Source organism: Cucurbita pepo, chromosome LG13 (genome assembly GCF_002806865.2).
Source record: "Cucurbita pepo subsp. pepo cultivar mu-cu-16 chromosome LG13, ASM280686v2, whole genome shotgun sequence".
Taxonomy (NCBI): Eukaryota; Viridiplantae; Streptophyta; class Magnoliopsida; order Cucurbitales; family Cucurbitaceae; genus Cucurbita; species Cucurbita pepo.
Genome location: NC_036650.1, coordinates 1,348,471 through 1,370,945, shown reverse-complemented (window position 1 = coordinate 1,370,945; position 22,475 = coordinate 1,348,471). Strand labels below are relative to the sequence as shown.

The window sequence follows — 22,475 nt, the reverse complement described above, 5'->3', positions numbered from 1 at the left end:
CAGCATGTATCTACAGCACCCCTTCAATTAATTCACACTGATGTATGGGGTCCATCCATTGCGTCAGTAAATAATTCCAAATATTATGTTTCCTTTGTTGATGATTTTAGTCGTTATGTTTGGATTTACTTTCTGAGATGCAAATCTGATGTTGAGTCTGTGTTCCTTCAATTTCAAAAACATGTTGAAACTATGCTAAATACCAAAATTCGCTCCGTCCAATCAGATTGGGGGGGTGAATACCATCGGTTACACAATTATTTCAAATCCACAGGCATTGAACATCATATCTCCTGTCCTCACACACACCAGCAGAATGGGTTAGTCGAAAGAAAACACAGACACATTGTAGAAACTGGCCTTGCTTTACTCGCTCAAGCCAACATGCCTCTATCCTACTGGGATGAAGCTTTCAACACAGCTTGCTTTCTTATAAATAGAATGCCCAGCCGAACCATACAACAAGACACACCACTTCATAAATTGTTTGGTAAAAGTCCAGACTACTCCATGCTTAGGGTGTTTGGCTGTGCTTGCTGGCCTAATTTAAGGCCTTACAACAACAAGAAACTGAGTTTCAGAACTACTAGATGTATATTCTTGGGTTATAGTTCTTCTCATAAGGGATATAAATGCTTAAATAGAAGTACAGGACGTATTTACATCTCTAGAGACGTGGTTTTCGATGAAAATATTTTTCCTTTTGAAGAATCTAAGCCACCAAACAAAACCACAAATCCACATCATCCTGTTCTACTTCCAGCCTTAGCCAAACTTGCTAGTTTTTACACTGAAAATGCTCTTACAGATATTGAACCAGTTGTTAGTAATTCCCATATGAATGATGGTCAAACTGATAATATTGCTAGTGACAACTTGTCTGGTGTCAGCTTATCTTCTGCAGATAATACAAGAAGTTCAGAGGAAATTGCAGAATATGAAGCTGAGAGCAGTTCGATCAATGCTCAAAACCAAACTCATGAACATGTGTCTGATCAACCAACTGAAGCAGCTAGTCAACATCCAATGCGAACAAGGTTGAGAAATAACATTGTACAAGCTAAACAATTCACTGATGGAACTATCAGATATTCAGAAACCTCAAGAAAATTCGCAAGCGCTGTAACTATCACAACTCCGATCATAGAGACTGCTACTGAACCTCGAAACCTGCAGGAAGCCATGCAACATCCAAGATGGAGAGGAGCAATGAATGATGAGCTCTCAGCGCTAAAACGAAATGCCACTTGGGATCTAGTTCCACCCAAACCTGGAATAAATCTCATTGATAGTAAATGGGTGTATAAAGTGAAAAGAAAAGCAGATGGGTCAGTTGAAAGATTAAAAGCAAGATTAGTTGCCAAAGGATTCAAGCAAAGATTTGGTGTTGATTACACTGATACTTTTAGCCCTGTGATCAAACCGTCAACAATCAGGGTCATTCTTTCGCTAGCAGTAACCAAGGGCTGGAATATGAGACAAGTTGATATCCAAAATGCATTTTTGCATGGAATTCTGAAAGAGGAAGTGTACATGCGACAACCACCAGGATTTCAAGACTCAGCCAAACCAAAGAATTACATATGCAAGCTCAAGAAAGCCCTTTATGGCCTGAAACAAGCCCCAAAAGCTTGGCATTCAAGGTTGACTGGAAAACTTATTGAGTTAGGCTTCAAGGCTTCAGTAGCTGATTCATCTCTTTTTATTCTCAAAAACAGAGAGATAACTATCTATATGCTCATCTATGTTGATGATATAATTATTGTGAGCTCCTCTGATCAAGCAACCGAAAGGTTGATTCAGAAATTGAAAATAGATTTTGCAGTAAAAGATTTGGGTGGTCTTGAGTATTTTCTGGGTATTGAAGTCAAGAAAACACGAGATGGTATCATACTGTCACAGAGACGATATGCCTTAGATTTGTTGAAAAGAGTAAACATGGAAAAATGCAAACCTATGTCTACACCAATGGGTTCTGCTGAAAAATTATTCAGAGAACAAGGAATACCCTTATCAGCTGAAGAACAATTCAAATACAGAAGTACAGTGGGAGCACTACAATATTTGACAATGACTAGGCCTGATTTGGCATTTGCTGTCAATAAAGTGTGTCAATATCTTCATACACCTACTGATGCTCATTGGGGTGCTGTGAAGAGAATTCTTCGTTATGTTAAAGGCACACTAGCATTAGGAGTGAAAATTCAGAAATCAACCATGATGTTGTCGGGGTTTTCTGATGCTGATTGGGCTGGTTGTCCCGATGATCGACGTTCAACTAGCGGCTTTGCTGTATTTCTTGGAGCAAATCTAATCTCATGGAGTTCCAGAAAACAGGCTACAGTGTCAAGATCAAGCACCGAAGCAGAATACAAGGCCATTGCGAATCTTACTGCAGAAATGATTTGGATCAAGTCATTACTGAAGGAACTGGGCGTGTATCAATCAAAGGCTCCTCGCCTCTGGTGTGACAACCTCGGAGCTACATATTTAACTTCAAATCCAGTATTTCATGCTAGAACGAAACATATTGAAGTTGATTTTCATTTTGTTCGAGAACAAGTAGCACGTAAAGCAATGGAAGTTCGGTTCATTTCATCAAGTGATCAAGTAGCTGATATCCTGACAAAACCACTGTCTAAAACTCCTTTTACTACACATTGTAACAATCTCAACATGTACAAGACTTGTTGGGATTGAAGGGGACTGTTAGAATTGGTCAATCCATTAGAATAGCTTGAAGTTAGTCATGCCATAAGAATAGGCTTACTTCGTTAGTTTCCTATGAAATCGGATCTATTAGTTAATCCTTTGCCAATATAAATAGAATATGTCCTCAATAGTGTGAGGTACAGTTTTGCATAAACTTGATACCACTTCGCCAAGTCCTTCAAAGACAAGAACAAGCTCCGCCACCATGACGCCCTCACCCCCTCCCTCGCCGTCGTCAAGCTGCCCAGCAACGGACAGACCGTGCCCATCACGGCGGTTCACACCCTCACCTTCCACGAGGCCGACTTTGCCGCCACCAAAATTCAGGCTGCATTTCGTGGATTTCTGGTTTGAAATTATTCTACCATTTCATTCTCTTTTATTTTTTGTTTAGAATCTCAATTAATTAACTTACATTATCCTTTCCCATTGGGATTACCAAAATGAATCCTTTTTTATTTTTTCTTTCAATCTTAAGCTGTTGGGTGTGATCCACACTCATCTCAAATCAAATCAAATAAATAAAATTAATTGGAATTTTGAAACATGAAAGCTTCTTCTGGACGGCGTCGTTTAACTTAAACGGCGTCGTTACCCCTAACCTTCAAATCCCTTCCAATGGTCACCGGATTCTCTCCTTTGTACTTGCATTTATTTATCTATTTATTTGAAAATTCTGTAAAAGTAAAAAATAAAGTAAAATCCATTTCTCTTCTTCCTTTCCAGCTTTGATGAAAGCATGGTCTATTTCAAGGAAAAAAAAAAAGTGATTTTTATGGTAAATAACTTACCTTTCACCTTTTTTACATTAACCCAACTGAAAATATCAAGGATTATAGGGACCCATTTGAGATATAGCAATAATTGAGGGGTCAAACCTAATAGAATTTGAAGTAAAGGGTTGTGGTTGTTGTACCGTCTACGTCTACTGCTAGCAGATATTTTCATCTTCGGCTTATATGAAACTATTCGTTCTCCTCTTCAGGCAACTTGAGATCTCAATATGGTTCGATTGTTTGGTTGTTGTTGTGCATGATTTTATGAAGGCAAGGAAGGCATTGAGGGCACTAAGAGGGTTGGTGAGACTTCAGGCATTGGTTCGAGGCCATATCGAGAGGAAGCGGACGGCTGAATGGCTACAACGAATGCAGGCGTTGCTAAGAGCACAAACACGGGCACGACCGGGCTGGAGTCGATCGGCTTCTGAGTTGTTGCATTCAGATATCAAATTTTCGTGTGAAACACAGTCCTTTAGTCCATTTGAATTCCCTCATGAAGTTGAGGAAAGCTCTTTCTTTTCTGGTACGAGTACAAAGAAAAGCCCCGTCACCCCGACCAGTACGAGGAGCTATTTTAGTAGCGACTCGGAATATCCGAGCTACATGGCCTGCACTGAATCCTCAAGAGCCAAAATGAGATCTCATAGCGTTCCAAGACAGCATCCTCAATATGAGAGATCGAGCTCCGCTAAGCGGAGTTCTATGTACGTCGTTGAGGATTCGAGATTACAATCAAATATTGTTGGGAAAGCCTACCCTGGTTCTGGTCTACTGGACAAACATGGCATGCCTGTGAGTTACAGATACTGATGCCAGTCCTAATAATAATAATTGGTGTGTCGATGTCGATCGGATTCGAACTTTGAGACTCGGGGACGGTCGAGTTTATATCTCTAGAACTAGATATACATCATTGTTCTTACAATTTTTCATGTTAGTATGCTAATGTATATTCTTTTGTTCTCTACCTGCCTTAGTTTTTCTCTTATTGACCCCGAAAAGTGACTCGACGACGATCATTCGATCTACCTCGATTTGCGAAAAGTTTTAGAACACACAAAATACCAAAAGAATGTATAAAAAACCTCATCAAGAATGGCTAATTTGCACAGTCCCATTTTGAAGTTGGCACACAGCTCAGGTAATGGCACCAGCTGCAGTGCTTGTGTCCACTGTCCCCCTTGAATAGCATAGCCAGCCCCATGGTAAAGCTGTGCAACACACAACAAACTGAATTAGTTAACTCGATTCGAACATGTCGTAAACGGGATACAAGAAGCAACAAAGAATCCAACGCTATCTTGTTGAAAGTAATAAGTTGTAACATCTCTACCGCGAGTACATATTGTCCATTTTGGCCCGTTACGTATCGTCGTCAACCTCACGGTTTTAAAACGTTTATGTTAAAGAAGAGGTTTCCACACCCTTATAAGAAATATTTCGTTCTCCTCTCCAACCGATGTGGGATCTCACAATCCTCCTCCTTGGGGCCATGAGCCTAGCTCTGATACCATTTAGCTCTGATACCATTTGTAACAGTCCAAGCACACCGCTAGTAGATATTATCTGTTTTGGCCCATTACGTATCGCTTGAGTCTACTAAATGATCAAAAGGCAAGAGTTTTGAGGGTTTACCCAACAACTAGTAGACTTGCAGCAGCCAGCCAGAGAATATACTGATAAGTTTTATACTTGGATACACGACGACTACACGGTGGTGGGAGATGGTGGCGCTCGGCCCATTTGAACTGCGGTCGTATAAGCAACACAAACCCGACAAGTAATCCTGTTAAGAATCCTCCAATGTGGGAGAAGTTGTCCACATGAGGCAGCACACCAACTGCCAAGTTGATTACTACGATCACAATGAGGGTGAAGAGTGAAGCTAACCTTGTTGGAGTAGACTGTCCAGTTCACTAAAAGCTCGGATAGCATAGCTCCAAGAAGTCCAAAGAGGGCACCCGAAGCACCCACAGAAATATTAAGACATTATAAACGTGTCTACTAGGGAGAGGTTTCCACACTCTTATAAAAATGCTTCGTTCTCCTCTTCAATCGATGTGGGATCTCACAATCCACCTCCTTCGGGCCCAACGTCCTCGCTGTCACTCGTTCCCTTCTCTAATCAATGTATAACAAGCTACATAGGACCATACCAAATCCAAATTGTTGCTCAAGGCGGATCCCAATCAAAGCCAAACTCAACATATTTGCAAGAAGATGAATGATTCCAGCGTGCAACCAGATACAGGACATAAGTCTCCATACTTGATGCTGAGGAACAATCTTATCCCATTTCAAAGCTCCCAATTTCAACAGTCTTTAGAGCAAATCAATGAAATTAAGAGGAACGAAGGATCAAACCAAAACAGAGCAGATGGAGATGAAATAAAGGGGGTAAAAACAGAGCAGCCGCAGAGACATACGTATTTGAAGAGGGACCCAAGAGGGGATTCTCCTTGAAAGGCTGCAACGAAAACCGCCCAAGAAAAGTGGCCACACACTTATCTCCATAACCCAGATTGGAAGTGGGGCAATTATTGAGGTACATGATCATAATGAACATAGCAATATTAGCCACAACAAACATAGGAACCAACCATGGCGTCCATTGCTTCTCAGAAGAAGAATAGCTCGCATTCGAGTCACTACGTTCCAGTTCTTGATTCGACATCGTCCTCTTTAGCCCACAAAAACACTCTGTTTCTCTGTTTTTTTTACAGAAGTTAAGGTTTCTCAGTGAATCAGTTGGAGCTGGAATAGCCGAGCTCTGTAAGTTATTTCATGGTGACTATTTGGAGAGGAATTTACGATTACACCCCTCACTTGAGATGGAATAATCACAGAAAGCGGAATTTATTTTAATGGAAAATTGCTTTAGTTATTTTCCATATATATAGTAAATATAAGAAATTTTATATATTTAAAACAAGTTTTAAAATTTAAGCTAAATTATCTCAATTATTATAAAATATTTATTTTATTCTCATAGAAAAAAAAAAGTCAAAACTCTTAAATGGTTATTTTTAATATAGAAACTAGATGAAATATTTATTATAAATATTTATTTTTATTCAAAATCGATGTGAATTTAGTAAATACTATATTTTGAAAAAATATCTGTATCAAATAAAATCTAGAATATATTTACCATAAATCCCTTAAAATTATATGATATTACCTTTGAGCCACGTGGCAAAAAATAATTTAAAAAAAAATAAATAAATAGGAGAGATTAAAGGGGAGAGGGCATTTATGGTAATTGATAAACGAATGGAAGTCAACGTAGGTGGTGGGGTTCGTTATTTTCACACGCGCCGATAACGCGTTATATATTTTATAATTGTTTATTCTTTAACTGTTTTTAAAAAAATAAAATTACAAGTTTTTTTCTTTTTTTTTTCTTTTTTTTTTTTTTAAATGTCATTTTTTAGAAAAATATATATACAAATTGAATGGTAAATTAAGGCTTTAAAAAGGAATAAATAAATGTTTTACTAATTAATATTTTATTCCCTTTCTCTTAAATTTCTCTACTCACTTAGTCTCTATCTCAGTTTACCATAAATGGTTCCCCTCAAACATTAAGCAATGATGAAATTCCCTCTAAGTTTTTTCGGGCATACGTAGAACTATCAATGAAAGAAGGATCACCGTTGGAAAAAACCTTTACGATAAGTTGAATTTCTAAATTTCTCTTTTTCATCAAATTTCATTAATTTGATTACAATTCTCTTGATCGAGACGGAAGAATAATATTAAAGTTGGTCTATGAATTCTAGAAAATCTCATATTGGATTCATTATAAAAACAAAAGGTCGAAACTTGACCACAAGTGGCAAAAGGTCAGCATAACCAATAAAGAACTATAGAAAAATCGCGATAGGAAAAAAAAAAATTGAAAAAGAATAGTTGTAGGTTCGTAACTTAGGTTTGAGATCCTAGCCTAAATTCGAACTTGAGGCTTGACAAGCATCCCACTCGAGCCATAGAACTCATCCCAAACCTAACCAAGTTCAGAAGCCCAAACGACCCCAATAGAAAAATATTGCATTGACTCAACCAATGCTTACAATGTGAGATTTCACGTATTTTAATTTATACAATCTAGAGTTTTAAGCTCCATTGACTCAACCAAAGCTTACTCGAGTATGGCACCACTCAACCAAAGCTGTAAAAATAAATTTATTAAGAAGACATAATTTCATGTGTTTAATTTATACGTTTCTCAGTTGTAATAACCTAAACTCTCTATTCACATAAAAATTAGATTATATTATAATATTAAAATTTAAATTTTTAGAAACTCTCTATTCACATCAAAATTAGATTATATTGTAATATTAAAATTTAAATTTTTAGAAATTGTGTTGAATATTGTATGATAAAATTTTTCATTGAAACATTATTGCATCTATTAAGACGTTTTATATTTTTTAATAGATCTATTAAGACGTTTTATATTTTTTAATAGAAACTATGTATTAAAAAATTTGTTTAACTAAATAATTTTTTTCAAAATATACTTATACAACATAAGGCTTGTTGGAGTAAGTAACTTAAAAAGATTGAAATTAAAATTGAAGAGACTAGGAAGTAACAATTACAAAATACCCATTGTCATTCTTCCAGGGGTTTTCCGTCATTTTACTCGTTCACCAACCGACCCAGCCCGGTTCAGTTTCCACGGTTTCGTCTTCTACAAGGACCGACCGACCAACCACCCAACCTAAGCCCGTCCCCAAAAGCTCAAGAAAGAAAATTACAAAATAAAACAAATAAATATTTTTAATTTGTATATTTTCCAGCTCGCGTGTCCGGCACGTGATATTCTTCGTCCGGTCGGGACCGGTTCTGGTCTCCTCTGGTCTCTGAAATCTCTAAAATCTTTTTCACATTCATGACCTCCGACGACGACGCGGTTTAATGTCAGGAGCATTGAGTTCCGAGTTCAAGCCATGGCAACGCAGATCCGTCTGGATTTTCAGAGTTCTCATCCAACGGCTCAGCATTGATCTCCCACAAGGTCTCACCTTCTTCCGACAGTACGTGATTCTGTCCCACCATCTCTTCTGCTTCTTCGTCTTCGTCTTCGTCTTCGTCTTCTTCTTCCTCCTCTCTCCTGCGCTTCACTCCGATTGAAACTCCGAACAGTTTCGGCGCCGTTCGCTTCGCCGGCGATGCCGTCGTTGTCTCCTCAACCTTCAGTCTCACCTCCTGAACCCCGTCGCTGACGGCGCCGTCGTCTTTCATCGCCTGTCTCGCTGGCAAGAGCTCCAGCGCCTTCATGTCTCGGACGCTCACCGACTCCAACTGGTGGTGGTGGCCTGAAGCGTAATTCGTCATCAACGATAGTATGTTGTTACAGAGCCCTTTCAACTGAGTCAACTCGTGACTCAGTTGCATGTTCTCCTTTCTCAACCGCTCGTTCTCCCCCATAAGTTCCGGCGTGGTGGTGCAGCTCGTACCTCGCTGAAATGCCATCGGCGATGAGTTCGAGGATGTCACCTGCTCTTCCGCAGAGTTCGACGGCGATATCACATGAGCCACCACTAATGGAGACGCCGCAACTAACACCGGCCCAGATACGGCCGGCGTCGTCGTCGTCGTCGCTGAAGACAACGCCACTTTCCGCCGCTGAATGTCTCGGAGAAGTCCTTTCTCACCTCTCCGGAAACAATCATTCGCAAATTCCCATCGGTCCGGCACAACCTTTCGAAATCCCTAAGCCGTATTTTAAAGAACAATAAGACGGAAAATTCCAGAAACAAACAACCATTGTTCCAAAAGAGAGAAAAATTGGGAAACGGTTGAAACGGCAGAAACTTACGTAAGTGTTAAGCTGACGAACGAAACTAGAAAAATTATTATGTTTAAAGTATTTGGGAAGTAAATCTCGAGCGAATTCCGCAGGTCGCCAAACTATGAAGGTAGATCCGTCATCGTTCCACGAGATGAAGTCGTCGACAGCCGAATCATCAACCAACTGATAAGTTTTCGTAAGAAACGGCGTCGGAATAGATCTCTGAGAATCTCCTGATCCAGAGTCGACGATCGGTTCCGCCGTCGACGGAGCCATCTCCTCTTCTCCCAGATCTAAACCGTAAGGATCTCCGAATCAGGACAACTCTGGCCTCAATCTGATCAATTAAACCTCCCTCCGAATCCGAAGAAACAAAAAAAAAAAAACACACTAAAAAGAAGAAATAGTCAAAATCGGGCAATGGAGCAATAGTTTTTCAACAGTTACTCGAAGAACTCAGAATCCAGAGATGATAAAACACCCAGTGTTCTTGTACAAAGAATTGAAGTTGAATGATATAAGAACACAGAAATAGACGTCAAATCAATCGAATTAAAAGTTTCCATAGTAATTACCCCGGGAAGATTGTGGAATCACAATCAGAGGAGTAAAAACACCGCCGTGCCTGAAAATGAACCTCCGCCACTGCAGCGCCAGAAGCTCCGCATAGAGAGAGAGAGAGAGAAGTTTTGTTGTTTCTAGAAGTTTCTGGGTAAGGAAAAGAATATGATAAGGAAGAGAAGGGAGGTTCGAGAAGGAAAAGGGGAAATTTAAAAAATAAAAATAAAAAATAAAAAAATGGAGGTGGGGACCACAACAGAAAGGATAGGGATAGGAAGGTACCAGAAGCTTGCGATGTCTCTTTATCCCTCGTGGATTTTCTTATTTCTTTATTTATTTATTTACCCTTTTTCGTTTGGGCCGTTTTTTGGGCTTAGAGTCCGACTATTGGCCCAATTATGAAACCTAACCCATTGAGCTAAATTAATTTTACACTTCCCTTTGAATTCCATTGGTAGATATGAAAATTGATTTTTCATTTATAAATTTTGCAAGTTGGTCCCCATTATAATTTATAAATATTTACCATTTGCCCCTCTTACACGAAGATGTATTTTAGAAAAGTTGGTCGAAGACAAAGACTCGTGTGTCTAATTTGAAGAAGGATATTCAAAATTTTGTCTTTTATTAAGTATTTCTAGAAGGATTTCCGAAATTTTGTCTTTTTTTAAAAAAAAAAAAAAAAAAAACTTTTTAAATGAAAATTAGAATCTGAAATGAATATATCATTGTATTAATCCCAATTTCTATCATTGTATGTACTCTGAGGAGGGAAACGAAGCATTTATTGTAAGAGTGTGAGAACCTGACGGTAAAGCTGACAATTATATATAATGGGTCAAAATAGACAATATTTGCTAATGATAACTTGAATGATTAAATATACTATGACAACTTTTAAAACAAAGAGCAGACCCGAGAAGTACTGCAAATAATCGAGCACAATTGTAGCTCTTTCTAATACAATAAAACAAGCATAAGAGAAGATATCCAAACATACATGTCTACAAGGAACAACATTCAGTTTGTCCGACCAATAGATACATGGTTATAAGAATGACAAGCCGCATCACAGCAACATTGTGAAGTAAATTCTCATAACCATTTCAGAAACTCAAACAGAAAAAACCAGTAGAGGAGGGGATAAATACCCATTAAAGTATATATTGAATAATGATGAACCAAAGATGTGGTGTGAGAGGCTTAAAAACTTGAACGCCAAAGCAAGTAAGAACTCTTCCTTCTAAGCTTTTTATTCAATACCTCTGCATTATGTATGGAAGTAGATGTACGTTTTAAGCCTTCTTCTGGTAGCCCCATGGATTGTTGTTTGCCCAATTCCATTGGTCCCTGCACATTTCATCTACGCCATATTTTGCCCTGAAATCACAGCACCAAGCAAAAACCAAACCCAAATGAACAATGTGTTTCGAGGACGCTGCCTTGACAAAGACTAGATTGAGTACTTACGTCCAACCGAGTTCTCGCTTGGCCTTCTCCGTTGATGCATACACCGCCGTTGCATCACCAGGCCTCCTCGGGCATAGTTTTACAGGGATTTTCTGGACAATAAAAACAACCAAATCAAGATTATGTATAATTCTTAACAAAGCATAAAGGGAGAGACGAAAGAGGATAGGACGGGCATAGACCTTGCCGGAGGCCTTCTCGAAGGCTGCAACCATTTCTAGCACAGACGTGCCTTGTCCAGTCCCTAAGTTGTAGGCAGTGCACCCTAGCAGAACAGGTCGATATGCGTCAACCAACGTTCTTAAACAGAAATTTCTCGAACTATTTTGATACGTAGTTTAAGGAAAATGGCTACCTATATCTTTATTCGTAAAAAGCTTTCGAAGAGCAGCAATGTGACCATCGGCTAGGTCCATAACATGGATATAGTCTCGAACCTTTTCGTGAAAAAGTATCGAATTTCAAGTAAGTTACACAACTATGGCTACCATTGGATTGGAACTCATAACAGCAAAAGTACTTACAGCGCTGCCATCCTTCGTTGGATAGTCATGACCATATACATTAAGCTCCGGCAGTCTTCCTACTGCAACTTGCTGAATGTAAGGCATGAGATTGTTAGGGATACCCTTTGGATCTTCGCCAAGTTTACCACTCTCATGAGCTCCAACAGGGTTGAAGTATCTCAACAAGATTATGCCCCAATCGGGCTCGGCTTTTTGAATGTCTCGAGCGATCTCTTCCAAGAAAAGCTGTAAAAAAAGTAAATAGGAGAGGAACAACACTTTCAATCAGAAAATTCCCAGCATTTTCAGATCCAATTCTCGCACGGGCGGATAGAAACACGAACATGATGAAGTGTAACCGAACCTTGGTTCGTCCATAAGGATTCAGTGCCACTAAACCAAAATCCTCAACACATGGAACTTTCTCAGGCTGACCATAAACAGTTGCAGAAGACGAGAAAACCATCTATTCCCAACACATTCAGGAGCAAAAATCAAAGCATAAGCAAATTGTTCAATTCAGAAAGATTTTAAAGCATCTAGAACAGGAATATCTACCTTCTTACAACCATATTTTGCCATAACCTCATAGAGATTGATAGTTCCAACAAGATTATTATCAAAATATCGTCGTGGGAAAGCAACGCTCTCCCCAACAGCTTTAAGGCCAGCAAAATGTATAACAGCATCAAATCTTACACAAGAAAACCCCCAATTCATAAACATTAACTCAAAACAGAATCATCAAAGCTCTCTGGATCATTCATTCATTCATTCATTCATACCTCGTTTTTGAAAACAATTTCTCTAAGTCCTCCTTATTCCGCAGGTCCCCCTACAAACAAAAACGAGAAAATCCAAAACCTAATTCAAAATCAAAACGGAAGAAGATAGCAAAATCATTAATCGTAACAAACAGTATACCAAATTAAACTCGAGTCTGTCGGAAAGATTAGGGCCAGCTAATTCCCGGACACGATCAACAGCTTCAACAACCGAATTATCAAGATTATCAATAATCGAAACCCGAAATCCTTCTTTAAGAAGCAGAAGAACAGTGTGGCTGCCGATGAATCCAGCCCCACCGGTGACGAGAATCGTCCGCTCTAAGCTCCCCATTTTACACAGAAAATGACAGCAATTCGACGGTCCAAAATCACTTTTTGTCTCGGGAAAGTTACAGAATATCTTCTGTGAGATGAAAATGGTAGATGGAGAATGAGGAAATATTTATGGGGATTTGAAACCTCTGAGATTCGAACCAACGGTGCAAGAGAATTAGTTTCGATTTTCTTTTCTTGGGGGATAAGAACGCCCAAAAAGAAAAAAAAAAAAAAAAAAGCTTTTTAATGGAAAATTTCAAAATCTGTTTTCACAGAGCTCGTTTTTGTTGGCGCGCTAATTAATGTGGACGTTGTCCATGAACTTACCAACTCGCTCTTCCCGCGTGTACTTCACGTATCAATCCCGCATCTGACAAAATCCGAAGATTCTTTTGGATAATTCTTATCCACATATTTCGAGAAAAAGTTGTTATTGGTTTCCTTAATTTTAGATTCCCTAATTTTTAATTCATTTTTTTCTATTTGAAACTTTAAATAAAAAATACAAAATTCACAATTTTTTCATTTATTAAAAATATTTTACGTCCGTAGTTGATATTAATGATGTGTTCTGTTTTACAAATGTTTAATATTTGAACTTTATAACATTTTTGTTATTAATTTAAATAAATAGTTTTTTTTAAAATACTAAAAAAACAACCCGACATCTCAACCCAATAATAAAAGTTTGATTGGATTAGGATCTCTATTCAAATTGTTTAGGTCACCAAACCAAAATTTTAGGTCATCTAAAAATAGTTCAATTCCTCACTTAACTCTCACGTGCCAAATTCACAAAATTATGAAAGAGTAATTAAATAAAATAAGCAAAAAATTTTACTTGTGATTATCCTCTAGGCATTCCATAAAAAATATTAAAAAATATTTTAGATTCCTCATTTCTAAATAAAGTTCTAATGATATAAAACCACATGTTTCACATGCCATAAAAAAAAATATAATTATTATAGTATTTAAATAAAGATGGTAACTTGTTATAACAACGAGTTAAATTATAATATAGAATCATTTTTTCTGCCTATTTATAAATATATATTAAACTATAAATAGTTTATCCAAAAATTCTTAGATAATGGATCCGAAGAGTTGAAGCTCTATTATATTAGCAAAGGGGATGTCGATGAAACTTTGGGGCACTCTTGGAGTAATGTATTTGGTGTATAGCTAACCGAGTAGCTTTAAAAACATGTGTATACGCTCGTAATACAATGAAATTTTTTACCTCAACTCTTTTTCGTACCTTCTTGGTTGGAATCATAAATGAGTTGTCTCCTTATTCATCATTTTCGGAGTACAGAGTTATTGTGAAATATGTAGGTGGTGGAACCCTTCAAGTTCGTTGGTGGAACCCTTCCTAATTCATGTTGTTTTCTATTTGGTCTCGGCAATCTTAGGTTAAAATAATATTTAAAACTGTCAGAAGAACTAAATTACATATTTAAAATTACATGAGTTATTTTTATCAAAAATTTTAAAATAATTTTTAAAAAAATATGATTCAGATTGTTCTACTAAAATAGAAAAAATCTCTTAAAGGATTTATTTTATTTTTTAAAATATTATAATTAATTATTATTCTAAAAACTATTAAAATGATTTGTAATTACCAATGTAGAATAATTTATTTGTTAATAATATTTGAAAATCATACTGATATGTCCATTTTAGATTAATATTAATAATTATTCAAAATTTTTAAATATTTGGGTACGTATTTATAAATTCAATAATTAAATTGAAATAAATTATTAATATATTTTAATTGAAAAATGAAACTGAGTTATTTACCTATTATTTACATGTGATATTTTTTGACGCATAAATTAAAAGAGTTTTAAANAAAAAAAAAAAAAAAAAAAAAAAAAAAAAAAAAAAAAAAAAAAAAAAAAAAAAAGGTAGAGGCTCTTGAGTATCTCTGGAATTAACTTAAAATGTTATATGATTAAACTAAAAATAATTAAAATTTACATGGCAAGTTTTTCAAAATTTTCTATTTTTAAAATTTTAATAATTACTCCCAAATATTCATATAAAACAAATATAACAATAGTATAATAAAAAAAATTAACAGCTCGATGACCTAATCCAATCCAATCCAAAAATAGAAGGTCGAGTTGGATTAATTTAGATTAAGTTGTCAACCCTATCATTCAAGTATCAATCCGACCCCCAAAATTTACAGTTGGTCAATTTTTTTTCCAACTTGACTCAACTAACCCGCATACTATTAATAGGTATTTTTAAAACACGATAATAATGATTATATTTATAACAACTGTATTTTTGTAATTTTTTTAGAAAATATTTAGATATTAATGAAACTTTTGAAAGTCTCACGTGTATTTAAAATAATATATTTCAAATAAAGTATTAACAATTTATTTTTATTAATTTTTATAATCTAAACTCAATTATTTCTTTATTATTTCAAATTAATGACACTTTTTAAAATTAACGACAGTTTAATCAAACAGATGTTTGGACATTCGAAGTGAAACCCGACCTTAAGGGTGTTCGTATTTGGGCTCGAACCAACTGCAGCTTCGATGAGTCAGGTCACGGTAGATGTGAGACGGGTGACTGTGGTGGCCTCCTCCAGTGCCTAGCTTATGGTACTCCGCCGACCACCCTCGCAGAATACACATCGGACCAATTCAATTTGTTCAACTTGGACCTATTTGATATATCTCTCGCCCATGGCTTTAATGTTCCCATGGAGTTCAGCCCAACTTCTTGCAAGTGCACGGGTGGTGGCGTCGGTGGCATAAGGTATATTAAATTAATAAAATATTCCTAAACTTTATATTTTATTTAAAAATTATAATAAAAGTTTTCAAATATTAAAACCACAACTTTGCTCCGATTAAGTAACCGCTCCCATATTCATATATATATGGAGTAGTTGTAATAAGAGCTCGATGGGATGGAAAATTAGCACAATAATATTTCCAACGGACCATAAAAACATTTTTTTTTCTTAATTTATATGCATATATTGAAATTTCGAACTAATAATTATATCAATCTAAACTTTAAGCAACTCTCGTACTCAGGGATTCGAGTAACAACTATACTTCACCATTTAAGCTTTTATTGAAGTAAGAACAGTTAAATTAAAAAAAAAATTAACATTTCCTCCTACAAAATTGAGATCAACTAACTAAAATTAGAATCTTGTTTTAAATTGAGCCATTGACTCATTCAATCAAGCAGGTTATGATGTCACAGTGGAGAGGAAAACAAAACACCATTTATAATAGTCACTATATTTATTCCTTTTTCTACTTATTCTTTCCTATAGGATAACTCGGGTTGCAGATTGTTTTCTACCAATTGGGGGCCCTCCCTTCACCACCCGTATGGGGATGGTCTACAGGGTTCATAGCTACTCCTCTTACTACATGACGCTTACCTAGCCAACATTTAAATCCGGCTCTACCCAAACTTTTATGGTTTACCCTGCATTCCCCACTTGTCCGACTGTTGTTGAGCAATTTTTGGATATCAAATAAACCTCCCCTGAAGGTAATTTTAATGTGGCCGATTTCTCCTCTTTTGCAATTAGTTTCGTTATTATTATAAATTTGAAAGTTTGAATCTTCCACCAATAAGTTACTCATCTCTAATAAATATCAAATTAAATAATTGTTTCCAACAAGACTTTCTTTGACTATCGAAATGTTCGTAATATCTATTTAACTACGATTGTGTAAAGATGCAAGTTTAGGAAGATGATGAAGATCAAGATGAGGATGATAGTTGTGAATATTTGTTCTTCTTTTATCTCTTCTTTCTTTTTGTTCCCACATCCATGCGGCTATCTGTGAAGTACGCAACAATTGTCTCTTCACTCTTTGGGCACAATTGTCTCTTCACTCTTTGGGCTGCTGTAGTGCCAGGCGGCGGACGACAGCTTAATCAAACAGATGTTTGAACACTCGAAGTGAAATGCGTACAGTTACCCAGAAGACATTGCCACTCGTGTATTTACTTGTCCTAAAGGAACCAACTATAAGTATACAGTCGTCTTCTGCCCTTAGAATCCTACAATATATAAACCAACACCTTGTTCAGAACAAGTAAGAACTCTCATCTTTATATATATGGAGGAGTTGTAATAAGAGCTGGATGGGTTGAAAAATTAGCACATTTGATATTTTCAATGGACCATAAAAACATTTGCTTTTCCTCAATTTGTACGTATATATTGAAATTTCAAACTAAAATGGTATCAATCTAAACTTTAAGCAACACTCAAGGCCCAGTTTCGAGTCTAGGATTAAGCCCAGCCCAATATATAAGCACAACGACCCAATTTCGTTAAAACCCAAAAAAATCAAACAATGCCCAGCCCAATATCTGTTAAGACCAAATGAGCCCAGTTTCGGGAGCTGGACAAAGCCCAGCCCAATATATAGAAGCCCAATGGGCCCACATGCTTTAAAACCCAAAGCAGATGACTAAGCCCAGGCCAATATATAAGCACAATGGGCCCACTTTCGTTAAAACCCAAAACATATCAGACGAAGCCCAGCCCAATGTATAAGCCCAATAGACTCAAGTTCGTTAAAACCCAAAACAGATCAGAGGAAGCCCGGCCTAATTTCCTTTAGCCCAATGGGCGCAGTTTAGAGCCTTGCCCAATGTAAGCCCAATCGGCCTAGTTTTCTGACTATGACTAAATCCAACCCAAAATATAAGCCCAACTCGTTAAAACCCAAAACAGATCGGACTAAGCTCAGCCCAATATCTATAAGCCCAAATGGACCCAGTTTGGAGCCCAGGACTAAGGCCAGCCCAATAGACTCACTTGTTAAAACCCAAAACAGATCATAAGAAGCCCAGCCAAATTTCTTTTAGCCCAATGGGCCCAGCTTAGAGCCCTGCAAAATATATAAGCCCAATGGGCGCAAATTAGTTAAAAACCCAAAAGCAGTGCAGACAAAGCCCAGCCCAGTATCTATACGCCCAAATGGGCCTTCTTTCGTAAAACCAAAAACAGATCAGACTAGCCCAAGTCCAATATGTGCTGGCCGAATGGGCCTAATTTCGAGCCGACGGACTAAGCTCAGTCCAATATATAAGCTCAATGGGCCCACTTTCGTTAAAACCAAAAACAGAGCAGACGAAACCCTGCCCATTATATATAAGCCATTGGGCCCAGTTTTGAGCCCATTACTAAGCCCATACCAATATATAGAAGCCCAATATGCCCACTTTTGTTAAAGCCCAAAAGAGATCAGACCAAGCCTAGCCCAATATGTACAGGCCCAAATGGGCCATGTTTCGTGCCTCAGTGACTAAGACCATCTCAATATATAAGCCTAATGGGCCCAGTTTCGTCAAAACCCAAAATAGGCAAGGTAAAGCAAAAACAGAGTTCGGAAGCTTTTCTTTATCAGAGCCAGGTTTCGATCCTGGGACCTGTGGGTTATGGGCCCACCACGCTTCCGCTGCGCCACTCTGATTTGTTGTACATATGGCTACAATTATTGTTATATAAATATAGCTTAATTTAGAAATATGAAAATTCGTTGAATTTCAAGTATTTGTCTATAATCTAACCACCGTGAGAATAAAATTAAATCCTTTTTTCACCTCCAATTATTTATTTCTATTATATTGTTTTTTACTAACATTTTACATTCCTGGTTCTTGCTATTAATTTAACCTTTTATAAACTAAACTCAATTATTTCTTTATTATTCAAATTAATGATTTTTTCAAAAATTGAATCTAATTAATTTATAACATATTTTTTACCTTTTTTTTTAAAAGTTATCTAACTGTCGTAATAATTATATATATATTAAATAAACTTTAAATTATTCAAATATGGAATAGTATTGATTAAAAAGGGACAAAATGGGGAGAAAGTCTCTACTAGAATTATCAATGGATTATAGATTATAGATGGTTGAGAATTATTATTATTATTATTTAAAAGTAATTTTCAATTTTTCAAATATTACGTGGACTAAATACACACTAAATTAAATATCAACCATTTTTATCTTAAATTATTTTGACCATTATAATAAAATATACGTAGCCTTCCATATATTTAATAAGAATTATAAAAGAATTAATTCATAAAAGAAAGAAAATACCAAAATTCTGGATCTCTAATAAATATCAAATTCAATAATTGTTTTCAACTAGACTTTCTTTAAAAGATTGAAATGTTCTTCGATCTCTAGTTAACTACGACTATGATCGTGTAAAGATGCAAGTTAGGAAGATGGAAACAAAGACGAAGAGGATAATTATGAATATTTGTTTTCTTTTTTCTCTTCTTTCTTTTTGTTCTCACACCCATGCAGCTATCTTTGAAATCTGGAACAATTGTGACTTCACTGTTTGGGTTGCCGTAGTGCCAAGAGGTGGATGAGAGCTTAATCAAACTGATGTTTGGACACTTGAACTGAAACTCGACGTTACGAATGCTCGTATTTGGGCTCGAACCAACTGCAACTTCGATGCGTCGGGTCGCGGTCAATGTCAAACTGGTGACTGTGATGGCCTCCTCCAGTGTCAGGCTTACGGTACTCCCCCGAACACCCTAGCCGAGTACGCATTGAACCAATTCAATAACTTGGACTTCTTTGATATTTCTCTCGTTGATGGATTTAACGTTCCGATGGAGTTCAGCCCGACCTCTGGCGGGTGTACTCGTGGCTACAGGTATATTAAATTAATTTGAAATAATAAAAATACCCGTAAACTTTATATATATTTTTATTTTTAAATATTTTAAACTTTTAAAAAGTTCGGTGGTTTATTCATATTCTTAATAAAGGTGCACAGCCGACATCAACGGACAGTGCCCAAATGAGTTGAGGGCTCCCGGAGGCTGCAACAACCCTTGCACGGTGTTCGGTGGCGATCGGTACTGTTGCACTGCCCCAAACAGCAGCTGCGGGCCAACAGATTGCTCCATATTCTTCAAGAATCGGTGTCCAGATGCGTACAGTTACCCAAAAGACGATGCCACCAACACCTTTACTTGCCCGGGAGGAACCAACTATAGGGTCGTTTTCTGCCCTTAGAACGCTACAATATAAAAATCCAAACTTGGCTCATAATAAGAGCTCCCATATGGAGTAGTTGTAATAAGAGCGGGATGGATTCGAAAATTAGCACATATGATATTTTCAATAAACAATAAACACTTTTTTAACGCGATTTAGACTTTAAATTTCGTGGATGTACCTACTAAAATCTTATACTAATAATTGTATTCATCTTCATAGAACATAAAATAATATGAAATAATATGAACAATGAAGTAATGTATTCATACAAATATTAGACTTCTCGTATGAAATGTTTGACATATTTTATTGGAAGATTGAAAATTTTCGAAAGTGTCACACAACCCGAATTACCTTCGAGTTAAATCACCCTAAACCTAGCTCATTGGGCTAGCACTCACTGAAAAAAAAGTATATATAATTACTCTTTTTTACTTCGGAAAGAAAAAAAAAACGTATATATATGTATATAAAGTGGGATTAGAGACGGGTTAAGGACATAAAATATAATCTGTATTTTCGATCCTATTAAGCTAATAAAGAAAAACTTTTCTATACTCGTTTGTTTAAACAGTGATTTAGGACATTAATAAATGGACACGACCCAATGAAGTTCAAGTAGACTATAATATATATGGGAAATAATTTTCCACGCCATGTGAATCAAAAGAACAAGACTTTGTCGGAGTCAAATCAATGAAAACTTCAAAGCATTTAATACTCATAGCGTGTTCATTGTATTAGTTCATCTTTAAATCCCTCCCCCATTTTTCTCCTTCCCAGCACCAAATTTGGGGATGGAAGCCTCCATTGTTTTCTTCCTCCTCTTCCTCCTTCATCTTTTCTCCTTCCATTTCCATTCCCATGCAGCTTCTCCCCAAGCCATTTCCGACACTCAAAACCTACGGCAGCTTATAAATGACAACAATAATAGTCGGACATTCCACATTGATCCCAGTTCTGGTTGCTCCTGCATTCCGGTCGGAAATAGGGACACCGATGGCCTCCTCCAGCGCCAAGCTTACTCTTACTCTGACACTGATGGCCGTGGCAGCCTCCTCTGGTGGCGAGCTTACTCTTACTCTGAGGACATCGCCAAATATGTGTCCAACCAATTAAATAACTTGACTAACCACAATTTAGTGAAGATGATGTTATTTGTGTTAGTTGTTCCCATTTTAGAGTAATTGAAATTCAAAAAATTGTATTTGATGTTGCATCCATTTTTTTATGAATAAATAATATATATATATATTATTATAATGTCGATATGATGACTAGATATTAGTATATCTAAATTACTATATAATGTCGATATAAACTATATAGAAATATTATTTGGTTCAATGTGGAAAGGTCCGCACCTTGTTTGGATGAATCCAAAGACCAAGACATGGTCCAAGTCAAGCCAATACCCCAAATTTCACTCTCAATGAAAATTCAAAGCATTTAATACTCTTAACGCGTTGATTGTACTAGTTCATCTTTAAATCCCAGCCCATTTTTGTCTTTCCGAGCACCAAACTTGGGCATGGGAGCCTCCATTAATTGCTTCCTCATCTTCCTCCTTTATCTCTTCTCCTTCCATGTCCACTCCAACGCAGCTTCGTCTCAAGCCATTTCCGACACTCAAACCTTACGCCAGCTTATAAGTGACAAATATAATAATTGGGCATTCGTCGTGGATCCCAGCTCCGGCAGCTCCTGGATTTCGGTCGGAACTAGGGACCCCGGCGGCCTCCTCCAGTGGCGAGCTTATGTGGATCGTGGCCGTGGCAGCCTCCTCCGGTGGCGAGCTTACGTAGATCAATTATTGTGATGTTGTTGTTATTAATTTGTAACTTTGTTTTGTTGCTCAAATTTTAAGAAATAAATATGTTTCTAAATTATTGATCTCTCCTTCCTCTTTTTTCCTCTCTCTCTTCAAGTTAATACGAAGTATTATAATGTATTTTAAAAATTGTAAAATATTTATTTAATAATTTTAATATATATATATATATATATATATATATATATGGTTAATTTTGGTTTTATTATTATTTTTTTTCAAAATTATTGATCAAATTTTAACCAATACCATGGTTAGTTGAAAATTGACATCGTTGCAAATAGTAATTGTGACACTCGAGTAAAGGAGGAATACATTAATTAACCGAGACCAAATTGAAATGAGAGCAATGTTGAGAATAGAATGATTAAAATAGAGTTAAAATAATTGAAAACCACTACTTGTATTAACGAGGTGCGTTCCTTTACGGTGACTCAATCATAAAAACTTTATGATTAATGTTTTATTTGGAGCAATTCTATGTTGGGTGACCTACTAGAAATTTTCCTAAGATGCATGTGAGGGAAAACAAAGCATGCTAGAATGACTCGTATTGCAAGAGAACATCTGGATCATCATATACTGATCCTAGGCTGGGGCATGGGGGCGTTACTGTAATACCCGAAGAAAGAAGAAAAAGAAAAAAAAAAAAAAA

General features: G+C 36.6%; 2 protein-coding genes, 1 non-coding gene and 2 pseudogenes across 3 annotated transcripts; 1 reads left to right on the top strand and 4 right to left on the bottom strand.

The window, feature by feature from the left end:
- Positions 1 to 4,590: 4,590 nt before the first annotated feature.
- Positions 4,591 to 6,165, bottom strand: LOC111809361 (annotated as a pseudogene).
- A 1,871-nt stretch (positions 6,166 to 8,036) lies between these two features.
- Positions 8,037 to 10,027, bottom strand: LOC111809351 (heat stress transcription factor B-2b-like). The gene is made up of 3 exons (XM_023695795.1): positions 9,870 to 10,027; positions 9,322 to 9,684; positions 8,037 to 9,215 (listed from the first exon to the last, which is right to left on the bottom strand). Exons 2-3 carry the CDS (start codon positions 9,568 to 9,570, stop codon positions 8,421 to 8,423), a joined length of 1,044 nt encoding a protein of 347 aa, XP_023551563.1. The 5' UTR covers positions 9,571 to 9,684; positions 9,870 to 10,027; the 3' UTR covers positions 8,037 to 8,420.
- A 751-nt stretch (positions 10,028 to 10,778) lies between these two features.
- Positions 10,779 to 13,163, bottom strand: LOC111808017 (bifunctional UDP-glucose 4-epimerase and UDP-xylose 4-epimerase 1). The gene is made up of 9 exons (XM_023693775.1): positions 12,756 to 13,163; positions 12,617 to 12,666; positions 12,390 to 12,525; positions 12,196 to 12,297; positions 11,850 to 12,077; positions 11,681 to 11,762; positions 11,508 to 11,590; positions 11,326 to 11,417; positions 10,779 to 11,235 (listed from the first exon to the last, which is right to left on the bottom strand). The coding sequence occupies exons 1-9, from the start codon at positions 12,948 to 12,950 to the stop codon at positions 11,151 to 11,153; spliced, it is 1,053 nt and encodes a 350-aa protein (XP_023549543.1). The 5' UTR covers positions 12,951 to 13,163; the 3' UTR covers positions 10,779 to 11,150.
- Positions 13,164 to 18,351: 5,188 nt separating this feature from the next.
- TRNAM-CAU lies at positions 18,352 to 18,423 on the bottom strand. The gene has a single exon. It is a non-coding gene; the product is annotated as a tRNA-Met (tRNA).
- An 800-nt stretch (positions 18,424 to 19,223) lies between these two features.
- On the top strand, positions 19,224 to 20,004 carry LOC111809128 (annotated as a pseudogene).
- Positions 20,005 to 22,475: the final 2,471 nt, after the last annotated feature.